The 23,967-nt window shown below is 32.1% G+C and overlaps 1 protein-coding gene across 1 annotated transcript; it reads left to right on the plus strand.

Moving 5' to 3' along the window:
• The first annotated feature begins 7,358 nt into the window (after positions 1-7,358).
• On the plus strand, positions 7,359-22,838 carry LOC143052274 (uncharacterized). Its single transcript, XM_076225281.1, has 8 exons — positions 7,359-7,658; positions 9,317-9,350; positions 9,918-10,003; positions 11,270-11,398; positions 12,261-12,377; positions 14,053-14,134; positions 15,907-16,108; positions 17,151-22,838. The coding sequence occupies exons 1-8, from the start codon at positions 7,456-7,458 to the stop codon at positions 22,724-22,726; spliced, it is 6,429 nt and encodes a 2,142-aa protein (XP_076081396.1). The 5' UTR covers positions 7,359-7,455; the 3' UTR covers positions 22,727-22,838.
• Positions 22,839-23,967: the final 1,129 nt, after the last annotated feature.

Here is a 23,967-nt window from a genome sequence, read left to right on the forward strand (position 1 = left end):
GATACAGTAGAATTAGATAATTTTGTATTTCATTTTAAAAACCGTAAAAAGTATTCAAATCGAAAATCTGGTGGTATCGCCTTTGGCTACAAGAGATATTTAGAAAATTGTATTATACCAATTGAAACTGATTGTCATTTTGTACAATGGTTTAGTATTGACGAAAAAATATTTGACTTAAAAAGTAGTGTTATTTTCGGAGTAATTTACATACCACCTGAAAACTCTATCTATACATCAGAAAATGCACTTTCAGATATAGAATTAGAATTTTTTGATTTACAAAGAACAAACAAGTATATTTGTCTTCTTGGCGATTTTAATAGTAGAACAGCGAGTTTACAAGACTTTAATGATTTAGTAGACACTGATGATTTTTTAGCACAGAATTTAATTGATATTAATGAATTTAGTAATGTTGATATCTTAGATAAATTGGGTATTCAAAGAAAACGACACAGTACCGATTCAAATGTAAACACATATGGTAGAAAACTTATACAATTTTGTAAGAATAACAACATGTATATAATGAATGGTCGGATAGGAAATGATGAAGTAGGTAAACCTACGAGCAAGAATACCAGTGTCGTAGACTATGCAATTAGTACTGCAGATGTATTGTATTTAGTAGAAAATTTTGATGTTCTACCATTTAGCAGTTTATATTCTGATATCCATTGTCCACTCGAATTAGTACTCAATTGTAGTAATACTAAGCAATCAAATGTAAATATAAATGTAGAATCTGGTGAAAATAATACATATATTGGAAAATGGAATCATGATCAAGTTAATGAATATAAAGAAAATCTTGACAAAGAAAGTATATCTCAATTGTTATCTTATATTATGACAAAAACTGAAAATGTTCAAAATGTTGATAAAAATACTATTGATGAAATTGTAAATGAAATAAGAGATGTTTTACTCAATTCTGCTAGAAATACATTTGGGGAGTTCGTACAGAAAACTTATGGATTTGATTACACGGGAGGGAAACAAAATCACCGTGATTGGTTTAACACAGAATGCCGCCGGGAAAGGAGGGCGTTTAGAAAATCAAAAAGGTTATATAAACGATATGGTTCACGTATATTCAAGGAACGTTTGAGACGTAGTGAGACTTTATATAAAAAAACTATGGATAAAAATATTAGATCATTTAACGTTGATTTACGTTCAAAGATGAAAAAGATGCGAACAAAAAACCCGAAAGAATTTTGGAAAATTATTAATCGGGGTAAACGAAAGAAAAAAAATGATATTAATATTGAAGATTTGTTTTCTTTTTTTAAGGATCTGAATAAAAATAAGGAAACAAATGATCGGTATATTTTAGAAAATGATGTAAACGAAAATTCATCAAATGTATTTCTTAATGCTTGTATTACAAAAGATGAAATATTGAAGGCAATAAAAAGCCTGAAAAATAATAAGACCCCTGGTGATGATCTTATTGTAAATGAGTATATATGCTCGTCTATTGAATTTTTTATTGATGTTTATGTGTGTTTATTTAATCTTGTTTTTGACACAGGATTGTTGCCTGAGGCATGGTTAATAGGAAATGTAATTCCATTGTTTAAAAACAAAGGCTCTGAAAGTGATCCACAAAACTACAGGCCTATAACGTTATTGTCTACTCTAGGTAAACTTTTTACCTCAATATTGAACACAAGATTATGTAATTATCTTGATGAATTATGTATATTGAATGAAAACCAAGCAGGTTTCAGAAGGAATTATTCTACGACTGAACATATTTTTACTATACATATTTTATTTGAATTATTAAAATTGGGAAAGAAAAAGTTACATTGTGCTTTTATCGACTTTGAAAAAGCGTTTGACTCTCTACAGCGAAAATTACTTTTGTTCAAACTATTGCAGAATGAAGTAAATGGGAAATTTTTTCGAGTTATTCAGAGTATGTATGATTATGCCAAATCGCGTATTATACATCAGGGTAAAAAATCTGATTTCTTTCCTTGTGAGATGGGGGTGCGACAAGGGGAAAATCTTTCACCTGCTTTGTTTTCTATATTTTTAAATGATCTTCAAACTTTTTTTGAAAAGAAAAACATAACAGGCTTAAAATCTATATCACAGGAAATCGAAAATGAGCTGACAGTATTTTTGAAATTGTTTTTACTTTTATATGCAGATGACACTGTTTTATTAGCAGAAAATAGCACTGATCTACAATACATGTTAAATACATTTTACGAATATTGTGACGAATGGAAAATGAAAATAAATACAAATAAAACTAAAGTTTTGATCTTTTCGAGTGGCAGAATGCCAGCAAATCTCAAGTTCACAGTTAATTGTAACGACATTGAAATTGTAAAAGAATACAAATATTTAGGTATTTTATTTTCTAGAAGTGGATCCTTTTTATCAAATAAAAAATATTTAAAAGAACAAGCAACAAAAGCTATGTATAGCGTTTTAAAAAAAGGTAGACAAAACAATTTGTCAATAGAATGTCAACTTGATTTATTTGACAAAATGGTTGTACCAATATTGTTATATGGATCAGAAATATGGGGTTTTGAAAATATAGATATTCTTGAACGTGTACATTTACAATTTTGTAAAATGATTTTACATTTAAAACAGTCTACTCCAAATTTCATAGTGTATGCAGAACTTGGCAGATACCCTATTACTGTGTCTGTAAAACTGCGAATGATTAATTTCTGGAGTAGACTTCTTAATGGAAAAGAAAGTAAAATTTGTGCTGTATTATATAAACTTGTATTTTTATATTATAATGATTACGGAATAAACACTAAGTGGATATCATATATTAAAAATATTTTTGATAATTGTGGTATGTCCAATATATGGAATGCACAGTTTGCTGATAAATGGGTGTCAAAATGTATTGAGCAAAAACTTAAAGATCAGTTTCAACAAGAATGCTTTGCATTTGTTGCCGAATCACCTAAAACTTTATGCTATCGTATTTTTAAAAATAATTTTCAATTGGAAAAATATTTTTCTGTTTTACCTTACAAATTCATTTATACATTATGCAAATATAGATGTGGTAGTCACCACTTGCCGATTGAGTCTGGAAGGTGGCAGGGTTTACCGAGAGAAGACAGAATCTGCCGTCTCTGTGACTCAAACGACATTGGTGACGAATACCATTATATTATGAATTGTGGATTTTTTATGTTTGAAAGAAAGAAATTTTTACCTACATACTGCTGGTCTAACCCTAATATCTATAAGTTTGATCAACTGTTTAATTCATGTAATATTGTAATATTAGAAAAACTATGTAAATTTATCAAAGTTATAAATGTGAAAGTCAGTCCTCCAAGTTAATTTCATTGTATTGTTCACACATGCTTGTAAAAATTGTACCTTATAGTTATATTTATGTATGTTCTCTATAACTATGTAATTGTAGTTTTATGAGAAATAAAGTATTCGTATTCGTATTCAAATTAGGAACGGCAGCCTTAAATATTTCAAACAGATCATTAACAATTGCAATTATATAATTTAGTCCATCCAAAGTGATCTGTAATTACCTATTGAGGAATTAAACTGCTCATCAAAATATTTTAAATCTCACAACACATGAATACTTCAGATATTTGAAAACAGATGTTTTAAAAAATTGACAGGAAATTAAAGGATCTAATTGGAATGAAATCAACAAATTACGAACAGATATGCTTTTCAAGTGTGAAAAACATCAACAAAATTTATACATAATCGGGAATGTCCTTCTTAAAATACTCTTTGTCTCACACCGTAACTATATATAATACTTTAGCTATTTGACCAACGATGTATTAAAAAAAATGAACGAATTAAATGTCATCTTTCCCTATTTTTTAATGTAATTATAAGTCTGTTTCAACTGGCAAGAATACAACTAAAACGGACAAGCAGTTTATTCTTTAAATTGCTGTCATTGAATATCAAGAGAGAAAATAAATCCCGAAATTGATTTGAAACTTTGATACTCTATAGTTTTCCTGGAAAATATTCACATCCCTCGGTATTAGTGTACTTCCAGTTGCGTATATATTACATGCATGTCGGAACAATTGTGATGATGGCGAATTTCTTACTTTTTTTCGAGAACAATCTAATTGATATATAAATGTCCATAACTTCGATGAGCCAAATAAAGTTATATATCGACCTGTATTTAAATCTCTTCTTGTTCTTCTTTTGGTATACTACAGTCTATCGTCATTTGATGATTACATACTGTTGGCATACGTGGACTTGTCATTTTACAAAACTTTTACCCCAATTTACGCAAAATGTATGTTTCTTTCTTATGTTCTATGTATACATGTATATGTTTTAATTTGCGCTATAGGTCCGTAACTTATAATCCAGGCGTATATACGAATGGTCGACAAGTGCGTACATTTTTTTAAATCAATATTTCTGGCCTTCACCATTGACAACGAGTGTCTATTACATTTTACCAAATTTACCCTTGGAAAAAATACGTATATAGATTTTTATTTCATCAAATCTGTTTGTTTTTTTTGGGTATTATTTATATTTTTATAAATAATTTTCTTTTCATCAGAAATGTTATTCATAAACAAGCGTATGAGTTTAGTAATATCACTTTCGGACACGTAACATAGAGATGTATATTATACACCTAATAGTTCAAAATGGAAAGTTATAAGTTATCGGCCGTGTACACTTATCAATATACTAAGAAGTGAAACGATGCATGAATTTGCAAACTCGACAGGAAATCGCTTGATTACCTGGACGTGTCACCTCACACCCCTACAATATCTTTGGGAGTAATACCTTTAGTCATGCGGGTGATCAGTGGAGCGAAGATCCTAATTTATTTGAATAAAGTTTATTACATAAAAGAATTATGAACTAATTAGATTTCCGAAAACAATTCAAGTTTCACGGAAGATTTATTTATGATTTGAAATTTTGACTTTTTCACTATTAAATTCCTATATTATCAGTCTAAAAATAACAGATCATGGTTATTTAAAAAAAAAAGAACATTTTCCGTATCAAGTTAATTAGTTAACTAGTTAACTAGTCGGATAAATCAACCGTACGATTGACGAGATATCGACACGCAATTACGACTACATCGGGTTACTGTAGTTTTGGTCCTTAGACATATCGTGACTGCAAATCGGAGAAGGTGACAAAATGGCTGACCGCAGAGAATTGATACTCTAAATTTAAAATCGATGGTGATCTCTTATATAGCAGAATAAAACTTTAATATCTATGAATTTGAGCATTTTTATACAGAATAAACATAATATCAATTTTTGATTTTTTTGCGAAGTTTCCCTTTAATACCGGGTCTGTCTGTCTGCTCTTGTCTTGTATTGTGCTGACTTTGATGATTTTTTTTTATGACTAGATTTAAATATAGTGACAGTGCAGTATTATACTTTAAGTACTAGTACTGCTTAATTCGACACTAGGGACTATCTTGACCTTCTTTTACAGTATTAATGATTCTTTTATTATTGAGTACCCTCCAGCAACTATAAAGAAGAAGAACAGGAATAAAAATTTTGACCATTGATCATTTGTATTTTTTCTAGGCATTGACTTTGTGTGCGATAAGTTCCCGTGCATGTTTACCCCATATTCCTTTATTTTCTGTCTGAACACGACTTAATGCAAGTTTAACCCTCAATTTAAAAGGTCATATGGCAATACATTGTTGTTGTTTTTTTCAAATGATTTGGTACCGGGAAATCGGTGGTCTTACTTAATTTAAACCATGTCAGCTATGTAGTTTTGTCCACAGGCGCTTGGGTATATGACACATATATATTTTTATTTTTTGTTGTTGTTGATCAAAATAGTCAATTTTCTATATTTATAATACATATGTATCACTTTTGTGCATGTCTCAGAGAAAATACCCAATTTTACAATCCATACTAAGAAAAATTGGGTATTTTCTCTGAGTCGTTTAGATCACTCGAAACTAGGTGAGACATGCACAAAAGTTATATATATGCATTATTAATATAGAAAATTGAATATCTTAATCAACGAGAAAAAAATGTATCTGTATCATATGCCCAATGCCTGTGGTTTAATATACAAAAAGGCAGTTTTGTATTCTTTGATATCAAGTTCAATTATCGATGCAGAAAAGACAATTTTTTTTCTGTGTCCAGTAGCATCGTAGAGCATATTCTTAAAATATTTTCCCGCACATTATCTGGACATTGGTGGACATGCAACATTGCGCACAATTAGAAATGAAAATCAACACTCAGACTATAGTCATAAAGTAGGAAAATAAAAGAACAAAAGACCGTGAAACCCGAGACACAGAAGTACAAACAATAGACCATCAACTCCGAAAACCAAAAGTAAAATAGAAACATGGATCACGAAAAAAAATGCAGGGGCGACATCAGGGAGTGAAGAGGACTTGCTTCTTGCACGACACTTTCTGTGAAAACAATTTGATATGAAGACAATCTTTTTTTTCAGTCTTTTTTTTTTTTTTTTGAAATTTCCAGCATGAGGCATTTGCCTCATTTGCCTCAATGTAGTTACGGCCCTGAAGAGAATAGATAATAGTTACCCGGGATGAAGGCTGGAAAATTTGTACTTCCACTGGGAATTGATCTTCGTGTGTTGGATAGGGAAAGAAATGCATGAGGGTAGTAATGGGGGTACCTTCGTGACGACTGAATAACGGTATAACTTCTTGCCAAATGACGTAATTTAAATGGTAATTTTTTGTGCATCACGCTATTTAAATGAACACTTTACACGATTAAAAAAATCGACTGATTTTGATGAATCTCTTTTAATTATTAGACACCTCTAACGAATCAAGATAACGTAAAGGGCATTACTCAAGTGACCCTCATGCATGACTGATTAAAACTTAAAGTTGCACTTTAACCTATAATGGTTTACTTTTTAAATTGTTATTTGTATGGAGAGTTGTCTCATTGGCACTCACACCACATCTTCCTATATCTATTTGTACTTAAATTTGGAATGCAAAATATTTTGTAACGTTGTTTGCAAACAACTTTTATATATAGAACTAAACACGATAATTGATGTTTTTCATTTTTAAAATTATGTCCGATATTGAAATTTTAACAGAGAGTTGAGTACGGGTGCGGGATGAGTAGTATTTATTTTAAATTTTTCTTTTGAAATCGCCAACATTAAATAGATCGTATAAAATCCATTATAATAACAATGACGATTAAAATATGTTTAACGATAAATAAATAATATAAAGTGTTTTGATTAAGATTTATTCAAAAATTACCTCAGTGTTACATTTTACGACACTTTATTTTACGTTTTGTTATTTGAGCATGCGCAAAAAGAAATACCAACAATGGAGTTCATCGGATTTTATAGTTTTAAAGACAATTTATTATTTTACAACTTTGACAACATAACCTAACAACTTCATGTAGCATGAATAATATTTTGATATGTCAAGATAACTTTAGAGTAGATATCGCCCAGATCGATCCTGCGTTTTGGTCACAAAATGCAAAACAAGTTGTCCAGAATTCTGAGGACGTCAATGTTTACAAAATGTCACCTACCAATAATAATGAGAAAGAGACTAAGTCAAGGTTCTCTCACATTGAGGAAGGCTTAGAATCTTCCCTGAGGTAATATATTTTGGGGGAGTCAATTGATAATGGTTCTGTAAATGTGTTATTAATTTATTAATATATATGGCTTTTATTGTTAAGTGATTCAGTCACAGTAAATGAATCATGTCTAATTCTATGGACAGTAAAGTGATGATTAACTGTTATAGTGTTATATATATGAGTTATGGTGCAATCCGGTGTATCTGTGCACCGAAGACTCATGACTTCACTCATTCAACTGATAAAACCAATATTTGGATACATTTGTGTGAACACATTCAAAACATACTTTTATATCATTAAATTATCTGATCTTGTGGTTTCACCCTCAAGATTTTGTGTAATGTATATCCAAAATTAGGGAAACCCCTGTTCTGAGAGGAATGAGTTCCTCCAATGTCCGGTGAATTCGTTCATGCCTTCCTAAAATAGTTTATTTTGAATAAAGGAAAGATTTTCTGCTATGAAATATAGCTGAATTGGAAGCAAGCACGCTGCCAAGGATGTAGAGCAAAAAAATATTTCAATATGATATAAATTTGACTTAAATAAAACAAATTTTATTTGATGATGTAATTTTTTTAATGGAAATTGGCTTAAAATTGTAAATCACAGGATTGCAGATATTATTTAACACTTGATCTTGTGAATTTTATTCTTTTTTATCCCTTCGGATTGCTAAAACAATAACAAGAACAATTTTATTTGTGTTACTGTGTTGATATGACGAAATCAGCTAATGCGCCGTATCACCGGCCGTGCGTACACCAGGGACACCACTGAAAACATTTGAACTGCCCAAGAGGCTTTTCATATGATTATGAAAGTTCATTTATGCCTCTGCAACTTAATATTTTGACATTCACTGACTGGATTGCTTCCTTTGAATAGTAGATATAGATCGTATCACCATGTGGCAGTCTCAACACTTGAACTTTTGACATTTTTTAACAATAATTTCTCCTTTGTGGCATCCAATGTCTTCTTTTGTGAGTCCAAATAAAAAAGTATGTGTGGTTCCAGTTACATCTGAAAAAAAGGTAGGGTAGGTAGGTATGGATTTTTTTTAATTTTATGTTTTTATTTTACATTGAGTCTATGGGAGCAACATTCTGACTTTAACAGTGGTTAATGAAAAATGACAATAAAATCTTTAGTGTAGGCTATTTTTAAGCCGAAAAAGTAGTGATGGTAGGGTTACTGGAACCACACATATATTTTTATTTGGCCTGACTTAACTTTAACTTAATTTTTTTCTCATAAAAATTAATAATATATCCAATCTTTATAATGTTTATAGAATTATGAAAACTTACTATAGTAAGATATGTTCTTCATGTATGGTGTAAACTAAGGCAGAGACAATAAATGGGCATTTGTAACCATCAAATCATAAATTGATGTTGTCATAGCTGAAATTATGATATTTCTCTCTCCGTTGCAAATTGCAATGAAGCTGACAGAAAACAACATCAAGTCATACATTTAAATATTGGCATAAGTCATCTGCGATTATGTGTACAATTTTTATGCCCTAAAAATTGGGGACATCATCCAATAGAATGAACATTACAAAGGATGTTGCCTAAAATTTTTAACTATTGATTAAAACAGCTGAACTTATTTTGCAATGTCAACATTATTCTCTTCATGTTTTTTCTCTCTTTTTTTAGCAATGAAGCTCAAAGCACCATCAGCAGAATAGTTGTGAGTATTGAAATTGAATAAAAAGTAGATAATTTGAGAAACTTAAAGACGAATAATTATCAGTATATATGATAGACCACTGCATACTGCAACTATCTAGTGAAAATGAATAAGAAAGGACTGTTCATGAACATAGGCATGTTCATTTCGAGATTTTGGCATTGTGTAAATGTAAAAAAAATCTTCGTTAATCATTGATTGGAATAGACATGAACATGTATTACTGAGAAAAATCTTAACAATAATTACATCACAAAGTAGATCAAATTAACAATACAATAATACAATACAATATGTTTTATTTAAAAACACTCCGTCACATTTATAAGTGAAACAAGAGGAAGCTCTGAAGGTTACTGGAAATTGAAATGAACAAAATCCGGAAATCGTAAGTTTTTGACAATAAAAAAAATAGGGGTAGGATGATTTCAGAGGGGCGGGCAGGGATGAAAACATATCAATTAATTTTAATTGGCCTTATGACACAAATTTAAAAATGTTACTTTTCCAACTAAATTTTCAGTTTATTTTGAAAATGTGCTAATATATATATTGATTGTTTTTCAGAATGAAGTAAAGAGTTTATCAGATGTAGAAAAACTGTTCCTGTATTTAAAACTACCTACAGGAGATTCATGTAAAGAGTTTAGGAAGTAAGTAATTTACAATGAATGACAGATGAGGAATTTACGTTTTTCAAATGAACATTTTTGTAACTGAAAGACATCAGTTACCGTAAAGTGAAAATTAATCCCTGACTTTTTGTTTAAGGAGGTAGACCTAGGTTAAGGAAAATAACTCTTAAAATCATCAGTATGTTTGTGTCAACTATTTTCAAAATCCTATTCTAAGCTTCTAGGGTACATCGATTATTTTCAATCTGTTTCAGGTAAATGCTTAAAATACATTGATGAACTTAACTTTTACAAATGCTTAACTGATTTAAAGAGTTATCTCCCTTAACCAAGGTCTACCCTCTTAAGCAATCTAAGTTTTGATGCTTCTAGACATTTAGGTATGCCAAACTTACCTGATGAAAATCATTCTGTATGAGAGGTGTGTACATTGGAGTCAGTTTCAAACCAGAAACAAAGAAACTATGCTTGAATTTATCTTTTAAAGTCACCGTGACCTCCAGCATGGAACAAACCATGACCCCCAGCATGGAACAAATCCTGACCTCCAGCATGAAACAAACCATGACCCCCAGCATGGAACAAACTGTGACCTCCAGCATGGAACAAATCATGACCCCAAGCATGGAACAAACCATGACCTCCAGCATGGAACAAACCATGACCCTCATGGCAAATTCAAGTTTACATAAACACAACATTGAAAATTCATGGAATATATATAAAAAAGATGTTGTGGTATGATTGCCATGGATACAACTCTCCACAAGAGACCAAAATGACACAAAAGTTAACAACTATAGGTCACCGTACAGCCTTCTACAATGAGCTAAGCCCATACTGCATTGTCAGCTATGAAAGGCCCCGAAATGACAATGTAAAACAATTCAAACAAGAAAACTAACATCCTCATTTATAAAAAAAAAAAAGAAAGAAAAAATATGTATACTTTTCACAATGATTGGTCAATCAGGACTTAGAAAGAAAATCAAAACACAGACAAAATACAGAATAGCGGGTTATTTTTGCGGGGTGTACATTTTCGCTTATTTTCATGGATAGAACAAAATTGCCAAAATAGATTCAGCCAAATTAAAAGTGTAAATTCAAAGGTATTGATAAAAGTTTTGAAATCAGCCGACATTATAACCGCCAAAATATTTTGTATACCTTATTCAATGAAAATTTTTATACCTGCGAAAATAATCTGCTATACAGTGAAATTTAGTGAATTATATATTGTTGGCGTCTTCTTATTCATTGGAACACATATTTTTTTTTCAGGACCCCAACTATAGGTGTACAAAAACCTAACAGAACACAGCAAGCTCAGACATATACATGGATCAAGTCACATTTAGAGGAAGATGAACTTATCTGCTTACCTAAACAAGACGTGTATGATGATTATAGGTAAGGATAGAATTGTCAGACAATTTAAGTACAGTTATCTCCAATCTTAATACCAGTTATTCATAGTGTATTTCCATAGTGGTGTTACATATTTTCTTTTGTGAAGACTTCACACTGGGGAAAAATGGGTAGTACAAGTAGTTCTGGTTACTAGACAAGTTTGTCAAAAAAAAATATATATATTCAAGTGTCAAAAGTGGACTTAAATTATGGCTGAAAAACGTCTTTTTTTGTCAAGGTTTCTTGGAAAGGTATTTTTTTAAAGGCTTCTTTGTACATAAATTGAATACATTTTTTTTACACCTGGTTTAATATAAATTTTTTGATTTTCTAAACTGATTGACCAGGCGATCCATTGAAATAATTCCAAACATGTATCATCCAATCCAGGTTCCACAAGATTTTATTCGAAGTATCATCTATATGTGAAAATTTTGCTTGTAAAATTTAAACAAATAATTGAGCTCTTGTAACCTATAGACTTCAATCAAACAAATTAAGTGGAGTTGTCTCCCATGATGCATTTTGGATCGGACAGTGATTTAGAATTCTTTGAATTTAATGTTTATTTGTGTGTATGTTTTATTTTTATAGATTTCTAGATGGTATGATGAATTTAACAATTTTAGATTATTTTAACTTGTTTATATATTAACAAAGTTTACACATGTTACATTAAAAGAGGAGAAAAAACACCAATATTAGTAAACAATCATATTTGCTTATATATATAAGAAAGAAGATGTTTATTTTGTCATAAGATTCTCCTTATGACATTTATTTCTTCAATGTAGATAGATGCACATGTATGAAGCATGAATGTATTTCACTTTATTTAGTTATCTCTGTTTTATATTTTCAGGTCCTACTGTGAAAATCATGACATAAAGCCCCTAAGTACAGCAGATTTTGGCAAGTTGATGAAGTCAGTGTTTCCTAATGTTAAACCAAGAAGATTGGGACAAAGAGGGCAATCAAGATATCCTTTTTCTAAGATTCATTTGTATATAAAAGGCTAACATAATTACAGGAAATAAACAAAGTTTTGTAACTGTTTTCCCCCCAAAAATTTACAATTTTAGTTGATCGCAAGTCAGGAAAGCAATGTCCATGCACTTGTGACTAGAAGTATTTATAATTGCCATATTTTTTTGTGTGGAGAGTGGCTAGTTCTTTGGTATTTGATATTTCCAAATATCCAAAGAGTGAGGCTAAAAATACAAATGGGGTATTCAAACTCATAAGTCATATAGACAACACCATGACAAGAAATTGAAAAGAAATGACAGGCCTCGACAATAACGCTTGTCCGATTGTCCGGTACCAGAGGGAAAAAAGGTCGGACAAGTAAAAGCTGTATCAAGCTTGTCCGTCGGGACAAGTACAAATATTCTGCAGAAAATAAATTTAATCCCAACTTTGATGAACAAAGTAATTATAAACATAAAACAAGAAAACAAATATTAATTTGACATTTTTCTGTATTCTGTTTATTCAAATACAAATCCTTTTTCTTCAACGTGTTTACTTACAATCGATAATTTTTAACTGGTACTTTGTCAGGTACTTTTTAATAGGTAAAAGGTATACTATTCTCGGAAACCAGTCTTACTGATCCGAATCGATGATGCACTTTGTAGATAAGGTAACTTTACAGGACAGTTGTCACCTCTAAAGATTCAGCTCCAAGTTTAATAGACAGTTTGGCACCATAGGAGACATATTTAGTAGACATGATTGATAGTCAGTTTGACAAGGCAGGAGACATTTCGTGACCAAGACAAATCAGTACCTCATTTTGCTACCTTATTCTGTTCCTTATAATAAATACCATACTGGTAATTTTTTCACAATTTTTTATTTTTTTATTTTCCATAAAATTCACAAAATCATATTTGATTATAAGTAGAAAAAAACAATACTTGCAATATGGTGACCTATAGTTGTTAATTTCTGTGTCATTTGGTCTCTTGCAGAGAGTTGTCTCATTGGCAATCAGACCTTATGATGGATTATCTTCTTCTTTTTATTGATTGCATTTGAATAAACTTTGTTCAACTTAAAAAAAAACCAGAATACAAATACAATGAATTTACAGGCCTATCAGATGGTGTCTCATGTTTAGAGTCTAATGAGACTGGCATTTGATGAAAACTAGAACATAATTCTTGTGACACGACTAGTTTCGCAGTTGTACTTGACTCATATTTTTTTAAAGTATTTCAAAAGAAATACATCAAATTCTTTTATATTGATTAAATTCGTTTTGCTCCTCTAATCAGCTAAAAATGTAAAAAGTTTATTTTTAATAGAAATTTTTTGGACAAGTAACAATTTTATTCGGACAAGTTAAATTTGGTATGTACTTGTCCTACAGGACAAGTTGAAAAAAAAGTTATTGTAGAGACCTGAATGACCAAAGACCAACAGCCTAAAACAAAGCACAACATATAAACATTGAATACAGAATAGTTTGTGTTATTTTTAAAGGTATTACATAGCCAATTCTTATGATAAAAAAAGAAAAGAAAACAAGAAATGTCTTGTCCACTGTGATTTAATTTTATTTTAACTTATATGACATGTTTAATTGAATGTATTTCTATTTTTTTACTGAAATATTTAAGTGTTTTGGTTTCCTTAACATTACATACATATTGTTATGGAGGACTTAGGAAGAAATTAGATGTACTACCACCCACATTACCTGAGTTAGAAATCTTATCAAATACAGCTGTAAGTACTAATAACATTGATGAAATGATAGTACTGCAAATTCAGATATTAAATAGTTTCATTTATTATTCGGATTCAATGATGACTAGTAAAAATGCAATAAAAATGCAATAAAAATGCAAATAAATTTGTGATGAAAAATCACAAAAACTATGAATGCAAGATTGTTTTACTGTAAATTCAGAAAATATTGCCAGATTTTTATTAATGTGAATATATCATTCAATTTGGTGAGTATTGCATTAATAAGAACTCACATGTTGATATTTTGAACACATATATTTTTCCTGAAATCACATTGCTTAAAGTGGTACCCAACACCTTCACTAAAATTAATTTGGCTCGTTTAATTTTCATAAAATTTTGACAAAGTATTTACTTTTGACAAAAATATAAAAATTTCAAAAAATTTGAACCAACCATTTTATCAGAAAAATTACACTGGTTATACAGCAGTTTGACAGACACAAATTTTGATCATTGAGAAGCTTAATTTTCCCTTTACAACACAACATAATTAAAACGTTTAGCTGATTTTACAGAGTTATCTCCCTGTAGTGTTAGGTACTACCTTAATCCCGCATTTTTGTCCATTCTTCAATAATGGCAATAATAAATGCATGAAATAATTTCTGAACTTACAGTTTTGTCAACACATTTTTCGCATTAATAAAAACATTGCAATAGTTTCTGAATTAACAGTAATTTGAAACATAACAACATTGCATATGAAAACAAACAAAAATCTTTATTTAACTCATTAATTGTTCTATGTTTATAGCATAAAAGTTATAAATATAGGAATTGAATGTTTCTTTTTTCATGATCTTAAAGGGTTGTCAAAATTTAAACAAAATTGTTCTAAGCTGTTATACCATTATAGAATTACCAAAAGAAGCATTCAATTTTAAAAAGCAGTTCTCTGTCAATTTTAAAATATTTTAAAGATATTTTAATTAGTTATAGTTATCAAAGGTACCAGGATTATAATTTAGTATGCCAGACGCGCGTTTCGTCTACATAAGACTCATTAGTGACGCTCATATTAAAATAGTTATAAACCAAACAAATACAAAGTTGAAGAGCATTGAGGATCCAAAATTCCAAAAAGTTGTGCCAAATACGGCTAAGGTAATCTATGCCTGGGATAACAAAATCCCTAGTTTTTCGAAAAATTCAAACAGGAAATTTATAAAAATGACCACATAATTGATATTCATGTCAACACCGAAGTGCTGACTACTGGGCTGGTGATACCCTAGGGACGAAATGTCCACCAGCAGAGGCATCGACCCAGTGGTGTAAATAGTTATCAAAGGTACCAGGATTATAATTTAGTACGCCAGACAAGCGTTTCGTCTATAATTTTCAAAGATTTCATTCGGTTGAATTTAATTTTTAAGTGGAAAAATTTGATTCAATAGTTAAACTATGCCTTTTTTGAAATACTAGCTAAAGTACAGAAAATTGAGATGTTTGTGTTGAGACATTTGGACAGTTTTAACAAAAGTTATAATTTTGATGTATATATATTGATTACCTAAAATATGATTGCTTGATTGTTATTTGCTAAACTCCCCTGATCAATTATACGATGAAGATATTCAGTTGTAACAAATATAAATACCATATTTAAGTTTTAAACAAAATTTCAAGAACATCACTTAAAAACTAAAACCAATAAAGTTTAATGCATTAAGTTGACATTAAAACTGAAATTTGCATGTGCAAAGTTGGAAATATATATTTGCAATGTGACATTTTTTCTTTAGCCTGGAAATGAAGATGACGAACTCAATACAGCCTCTTGTCAACTGGTGTGTGAGTGGGCCCACAAACTTCTCAATGCTAACTTCCAAGGGATACGAGATCTGGCTGAATACCTTATCAGTAACCTGTGTGTTAACAGTAAATCTGTGGCAGCCTTCACAGTCATTGCTGCTATGGAAGATGCAGGCATACAGAATATTAAAGGTATTGAACTGGTACACATTTTTGTTTAGGGTCCAGCTGAAGAGAGCATATACTGGAATTTCTCACTACTGACAATTCAGAAATTATTGCATGCATTTATTATTGCAATATTGTCGTTTAAGAACAATCAAGTTTAAATTGTTGTGATTATAAACCTGTTGCATTTTTTGCAATATTAAAAACATCGCAAAAATTTCTGAATTTACTGTATGTTGAAGATGTTTTCTAATTTTACATGTATTATGGTTGTTTTTTTGACACATTCACCATTTTCATTCTCAATTTTATTGATTGTGAATAAAATAAGAGCAGTTTAATGGGAGATCATTCTTTAAATTTGTAAGGGAGATAATTGAATAATATTAAAAATTTCACAACTTAAAAGAATCTATTGTAGGCTGTGAAATTATAGCATTTATTAGAGGAATCCATGTGATGGAATGGCCTTACTAATTGGTGGGCTCTCTTTGAGTCTTTACCATTATTCGTAGTGGTAAATCCTTCATCTAGTTTGTAATGACAAAACTACAGCTTATTGATGAGTTTTTGCTTTCGAGTGAATTATTCAAACCATAAATATAAACAAATAATAAATTGTTTTCATTATTGAATTAAAAAAGGCTTGTCCACCATGACATAAAGCCAATCAGTGCAATGTTTAAATTGGCAAATGCATAGTAGCAATATTAGTGTAGGCCCTTAAATTTTTACAGTTAGGGTTTTTTGCTTGTGAGACAGCTATCTACATGATTTGTTGACTATGTGGTATGGGCTTTGATCATTGTTGAAGGCCGTACAGTGACCTTTATTTGTTAATTTTAGGTGTTATTTGGTCTCTTGTGAAGAGTTGTCTCATAGGCAATCACACACCATCTTCTTTTTTATATTGTTTATTCATTTATAGAAATTGGACATCCATCTTGTAGTGACAGAGCCTACCTTGTTTTCCAACACACATAAAAAATAAGAACAATTATATGGGAGATAATTCTTTATTTTTGTAAGGGAGATAAGTTAATAAAACATATGTCTTGTATTTCAGAGCCATCCTTGTTTTCCAACAGCACCGGTGGGGACAGACACAAAGAAACACAAATGTTACTTCAGAGAAAACTACAAGAAGGTAAACTGTTACGAGAACAAAAGAAAAAACTTCAACAGCAACGCGAGGAAAACGAACAAAAGTTAAAAGAATCTCATGATCGCCAAACTCCATTTATTACGTCTCCATCAATCCAGCAGGTGATCAAATCTCCCGTCAAACGATTGTTTGAAGACGGTGGAAGTCGATCAAAAAGTGTTCAAGGCAAAACAGATTTACAGCGTAGTCAGTCTGTCATGGTTGTGCAGCAGAACAAAACAAAACAGGAACGATCAAAGTCTATTTCTGAAGTTGATGTTGAGATGGTTAGTGATGAAAACGACAAATCTGTGTCAAGTTTGAATAGTGGTCAACAGAAAAAAACTGACAATAACAAAACAAATCACATCTCGGCTAGGAAGAATCACCCAGTAGATGTTGCAAGGAATCTAAATATAGAAATTCCTAAAAATGTTCAAATGGACCAAAACATTCTGAGAGAGCTTACGACAGTACAACGTGAAGAAAACACTGCCAATGTTAATTTTGTTCATAAAAGTAATGTGAAAACAAATCCAAGGTTTAATATAGAACAAAGAGAAAATAGGAATACAAACAATCAAGGTGAAAGTGAAAGTAGGAATATAAACAATCGAGCTGAAATTGAAAGTAGAATTTCTGATGAAGTAGATGGAAACCGTCCAGTAAATACAAATAATGTTTTATTAATGGAAGTAGAAAGCGAGAAAACTTCTAGTCAGATTCAGCATATCATCAGAAAACCGTCTCTCATTTCTGCCAATGTATGGAACATTCCCGTATCCGTCAAAGACAATAATTCCTTCAACACTAACATTGAAACTTCTGTCGGAAACGAAAGTATTAAACAGTTGTTGAATAGTAACACAACAGTTGAGAGGACAGACAATGACTCTGCCAATCTGATAAGTTCGGCGAATCATTCATCTCGTAGTGCTTTTGTTCCATTTTCGCAAATCCAAAGCAGGAAGGATTCCAATGTTGACTTGTGCAAAGGTCCGTCCATTAATTTGACACAAAGTGATGGTCAGATTTTTATAACCGTTCCTAACAACTTTGATATCACCAAACTTCCGTCCCATTATTTGGAGAAGATAGAACAAGTTGCTGGTCAAAGTCAAACATTAAGAAAAGACAACCCATCTTCATCTGTAACTGAAGCACCCAAGAGGACCACAGAAAGTTTAGTCGGAAAAGTTATGTTTCAACCTGTTTTACAAAGTGGGATTATTGCACCGAGTAATTTGGTTGTGTCATCAACAAATATGTCTACAATTGCCACAAACAGTTCTTTGCCAGCCGTAGCCTCATCAACGGTTGCTATGGAAACCAAAAACAAAGGAACTATATTGCCTCAGCAGTTGACATCATCTATATTGCCTCAGCAGGTAACATCAGAAGGCAAACTCATCTTGCCTGCACATTTCAATATAGGAGGAAGTTCTGGAATTGTTCTTGGACAAGGTCCAATTTCTGATATAGGGAAGAATGTCAATTCAGTACCAACTCCTGCACATACAGTTATTCTACCAGTCACCACTTCAAGTTCGTCCTGTAGTCAGCTGCTGAAACAGATGGCGCGAGCTCCAGAAATGGCTTTGCTGGCTCAACAGGCACACAATCAAAATGTAATTAGAAGACAGACACTAGGCCCTATTGGAAATCAGACTAATAATCAGAATGTTTTACGAAGACAGACTATGGACCTTGTTGGAAATCAGCCAAACATAAGTCCAAGTGGCTCTATAAAAGTTGCTATCAGTGCTTCAGATAAAACTCACCAGTCAACCATCCAACAATTTTCACCTGGAAATGTTGTTCAAGCATTGCTTTCTCCAAATGCTACCAATGCTCCATCCATTAACAGACCGGTTGTGTCACTTACAACACTTCAATCACCTAGTGCTAACAATCTGCCATCCATTTTGAGACCCGTTGTTCCAGTTTCAACACTACAATCACCAATTGGTTACAATCTTCCATCTATGATCAGACCGGTTGTATCAGTTCCAACACTACAATCACCAATTGCCACAAATCAACCCGTTGTGAGTTACCCAGACATCTCAATGTCATCTGTGCCATTAGTTGTCCCTCGTTCAAGTCCCATTTCATCCGTCTCGACATCGCTAACCATTTTGAAGTCTCCGAGTCAGTCGTCCATGTCGTCATTCAAGGTTGTAAATTCAACACCATCTACACTGTGTTCAATTGTTCCACTCAATAATCAGGATACTTTGGATACTTCGCTTCATTCAAACCCGTCCACTCCTAAGAAATCCACAAAAAGCAGATTTGCACTCATTCGTCCAAAAGCCTCGCCAGTAAAAACAATATCCACAATTTTAAAGGACACTAAAATCACTCCAACTGACAATTTTGTTTATGACAAATCTAAATCTGTGTCTGAACTTTTGAAGGAGAAAAGAGCCCGTGAGGCTGAGCTTGCTTTAAAGAACAAGCAACATTCTGGTGCTCAAAATGTTACAGGGACCATTAATATAGACATATCAAATAGTCAGAATATGCCGGGTACAATTAATCCACAGATGTGTTCAAATGTAGAAAATGCGACAAATATTCCAGTTTCAGTTGGGTCATTTTTTGTACCAGCTGATCACAGAAATGTCAAAAATCTGTTCAATGTCGGAATGTCTCAAAAGTTACCACCTGGGACATCAGTAGTAAACAATGACAGGACGGACAGACTACAGAGCGGTCAATTACAAGTTCCTCCAGGAATAGTTTCAACAGGAGATGTTGTCTATGTTATAAATCATGTGCCACAACCACTGGAGAAATCGCCTGTTAAATCGGCTGTAGCAAGACCAAATACCCTTAGTCTTGGACAGGATACCGGGGATAGAAAGAAAGGAGTTGAAAGCCCCGATTTGAATGATGATGATACAATGGATATAGAAGATGTTCTGAAAATGTACAAAGAAAAAGAAAATGAGATGGAAGTATCATGTGAAACACCTTCCAAATTTGCTAAAATTGAAGATGGTGACCAGATTGTTCATTCTCGACCAGGATCCAGGTGTTCTGCTGATATAGAGCAAGGTGGTGGTAGGAAAAGGAAATTTTTTAACACCGATAATGGCCAGTTTCGATGTTTTGGTAGAAAGAGGTTGAATTCAGGAGATGAAAATGATGACGATGTTATTCTTTTTGATCCATTAGAGGAAAGCAATGAAAATAGACGTGAGAGTCGATCATGTACTTTTGAAATAGATGGGAGCCCTAAAACTAATAAGACAATCACATCAGTTCTGAAGCACAAAAGTCAACATTCTCCAGACATCAGCATGCTGGAAATAGATGCCTTGATTGATCTAGTACAACCTGAACAGCCACATTCAGTTAGGCCACTGAGAAAAGTTAGTTCAGCGGCAGTGGGGGTGAACTCCTTGTCATTAAGGAAGTCTCAACAACAATTGTTAAAAGAAAAGCCGTTACTAGATCAAATGATCAACACTTTCCTGCAGAAGAAAGATAGAAATATCACAGATTTTGGTTCAGTAGATACTTTCAATGTTAAACATTCAGAAAACTTTTCACATGTTAACATTGCAGGAAAGTCAAACTTTAATTTTGAAAATGAGCGTTTGCTGCATGATAGAAGCAAGTCATTTAGTGATGCACCTTTATCTGACAACCTGAGTATTTCACAACTAAATGTTCCACATGAGCATGATCTTCTTCAGAGTAGTACAGGATTTTCTATACCAGCAGATTCAGAACTACCAATGGAAGCAGACAGTGATTTGCCTGCAGAAATTGCAGATTTCATAACAGAACAAGTTACCATGGTTACAGGAGGCATTATGGGTAATGATCCAAATGATAATGTAGAAAATGCAAAATTCTCAAAAGATGTTGAGGCCATTCAGAAGAAATTGCACAATATTTCAAATAATGAGATGCATAGCCCCAGGAATACTTTACAAAATTTTGAAATAAATTCCAATCAGATGAAAGCATTACAGCAACTGCAATCATCAAGACCTCAGAGTAGACAAGGAAGTAATATTGAGGTAAACAAAATGGGAACTAACAGGATTGCTGATCGTCCAACAAATGTAGGAGATGTCTTTGCCAGTCCTCAAAGACCTGTCAGTAGGAGGCAGAGAACACCCTCTGTTGAAAGAATAACATCACAGATTTCAGCAAATTCAGCTTTGGATCGAAGGTCTGTTACGACTCCTACATTATTTCCAAGTCCCATTCATTCCACAAATGTTAGAAGACGAGAAACTTCAATAGACAGGATGACCAATCAGACACCATTCTCAGATCCTGGATATGGAAGTATAGGAGCCAGTCCTATATTGAATCCCACACCAGTTTCACAGTCCATAAATTGTGACACCTCAGTTACATCAGGCCATAATTCTAGTTTTATGTCAACTCGTGCTGACTCAGCTCAAAGCATTGCTAGCGATACGGCAATGTTCAGCCCAGTGTCATCAGCTATCTCACCACGATTCCAGACCTCAACGCCTTATCCTTTACAATCACCAAGTCAGACACCGTGCAGAAATATTATACAGAGTCCAATAGATGGAGCTGGTCCGGTCCAGTCATTTGTACCTATTCAAGGTTCACAGTTCCAGATTGACAGCAATGTGACCTTGATAAAGCCTGTTGTTACAGTGGCTATGTCTCAATCCAATCAAACATCGTCAGGACCACTGCAAGCTAAGGAACAAACTAAACTAAGGAAAGATCTGATTGGAATTGGAAGCATTTTACCAAGAACGGAACATCAGGCATTACAAAAACCACCACCTTCATACAGCGATGCATTATTGTCACAACTGCAAGGTAATAGAATGGATCAGAATAGATTGTCAAACAAAGGTGCGTTTGATGTTCCGTCTCAAGGTGCATTTGATGTTCCATCTCAAAGAAATGAGCATGTCATTTCACAACAACAACAAGATACTGGAAATGGGAATTCAGAACAGTTGATGGTTGCTCCATTTTCTCACAGGTTGGCATTGATGTCTACTAAATATGGCAGTCGGAAAGTGAATAGAAGTTCTTCAGATTTACATAATAGGTCACTGCCAGAACATTTATTGCAAAGTAATGACTCTAGTTTATACCCAAGCAGTGGACTATCTCAGAATGATGAAGATCATGAGAAATCACTACAAATTGAATCTATCAAAGCTAGTTTACAAAACAATAGTCTTGACCTAGTTAATTTCATTCCAGACTTTGACAGTCAAGATATCTCAAGGTCACAGAACACAGTAGAGGTAGGGGTCAGAAGGTCAGAGAGAAAAATCAGACATAGAAAAAGTGAATTAGCAATTGAGAAAATGATGGATAACGATGATATAGAATTTATTGCTAAAAGAAATTTGTCATTAGATTTGGAACATAATACAAGTTTTAATGAAGACGATCTGGAAACGACCCTTGAGGATCTTAAATCATTGGATGGACAATACTTTACACATGATAACCAAGATAACAGATTTATTTAGTTTGTTTGTTTAAATTAATGGTAAATTAATGTTTAAGATAGCTTGCTACCTTAGCTGCGTATTTCTAAAAGTTGGTTACCATTTTGTAAGAAATTTTTTAACTTACAAGCCTAATAGAAAACTTTTTAAGGGAATCTTTTTTTTAGGCTAGACAATATTTTGATAAAAATTTAGAAAAAAGATGGTGATTAATTTTGCATTATTTAATAATTTTCATAAATGCATAAAATAGTATTTAAAAAAAATTCTATTTTTTTTTATTTTTTAGAAAATAGCAAAAAGGAATTAGAATACACTTTATAGGGAATACAAAATTGATTTTCAAACTTATGAAATATTATGATACTGTTTATAAAAGTTAGTGATAAAAAGACTTCTCTGAATATATCTTTCACTGCAAGTGTATTGTTTTTTAAAGAGATTTCAAAAGTTTTTGTTTTATATAAGCACTTCTATTAAGGTTCACAAAATTTCAATGGAAAAAGAAAACCAATAAGCCATTGTACATGTAATGATTTCACGAAATAATACTTTTCTGTTGTTAAGTTATGGTTAGTAATGAAGAGGATCTATTTTGCGTCTGATTTTTGTCTTTTTTTCGCTGGTACAATGAAGATTTGATCTCATTTGACCTCAAATTTATTGTGTTATTGTGTGAAATGTTGCTTAAACCATGACGAAATTATTGATATGGCTAAAAAAGTGTTGTAACAATATTGAATATAGGCTTTTATGTACCAGTGTTAAAGGTTTTTTGCCTGAAAATTCCACTGACTGGTTAGCTAATTACATGTATCATTTAGTACATATTGTAAATTCCGAAATTTTCTTTGCATTTGTTATTGCGATTTTTTAAGAATTGTCAAAAATGACAGATTAATTTTAACAATTTCTGAAAAAAACTCTGCATGCAATTAGGTTATTTTGGCATTAACTTTAAGAAAAATATCACATAAATTTCTGAATTTACAGTATGTTAAATTGTTTAAGAAGGTTATGATTTGTCTAAATAGTTGTATAATGCTACCCTTGTAAATGTTAATGAGTGTACATACTTATATGTATAATGTGCTTCTGGACTAATCAAGAAGTCTGTCAAAAGAATGAAGAAGAGAACTGTTAACTTTGTTGGCTTCTAAGTCCAGTCTTCTCAACCATAATCAACCAAATTTTTCTCACAAAAGGGGGTCCCTTCATCCGGATACGCCTCACCAGCTAAGATTGGTAAAATTGCTAATTCA

Source organism: Mytilus galloprovincialis, chromosome 11, assembly GCF_965363235.1.
Source record: "Mytilus galloprovincialis chromosome 11, xbMytGall1.hap1.1, whole genome shotgun sequence".
In the NCBI taxonomy this organism is placed as follows: Eukaryota; Metazoa; Mollusca; class Bivalvia; order Mytilida; family Mytilidae; genus Mytilus; species Mytilus galloprovincialis.

What these genes read in the sequence shown, in the direction of transcription:
- LOC143052274 (XM_076225281.1), top strand. Translation starts at nt 7,456, where the DNA reads ATGAATAATATTTTGATATGTCAAGATAACTTTAGAGTAGATATCGCC. An exon ending in GCACCATCAGCAGAATAGTT is followed by an intron (nt 9,351 to 9,917) that starts GTGAGTATTGAA and finishes ATTGTTTTTCAG; the next exon opens with AATGAAGTAAAGAGTTTATC. An exon ending in AAATCTTATCAAATACAGCT is followed by an intron (nt 14,135 to 15,906) that starts GTAAGTACTAAT and finishes TTTTTTCTTTAG; the next exon opens with CCTGGAAATGAAGATGACGA.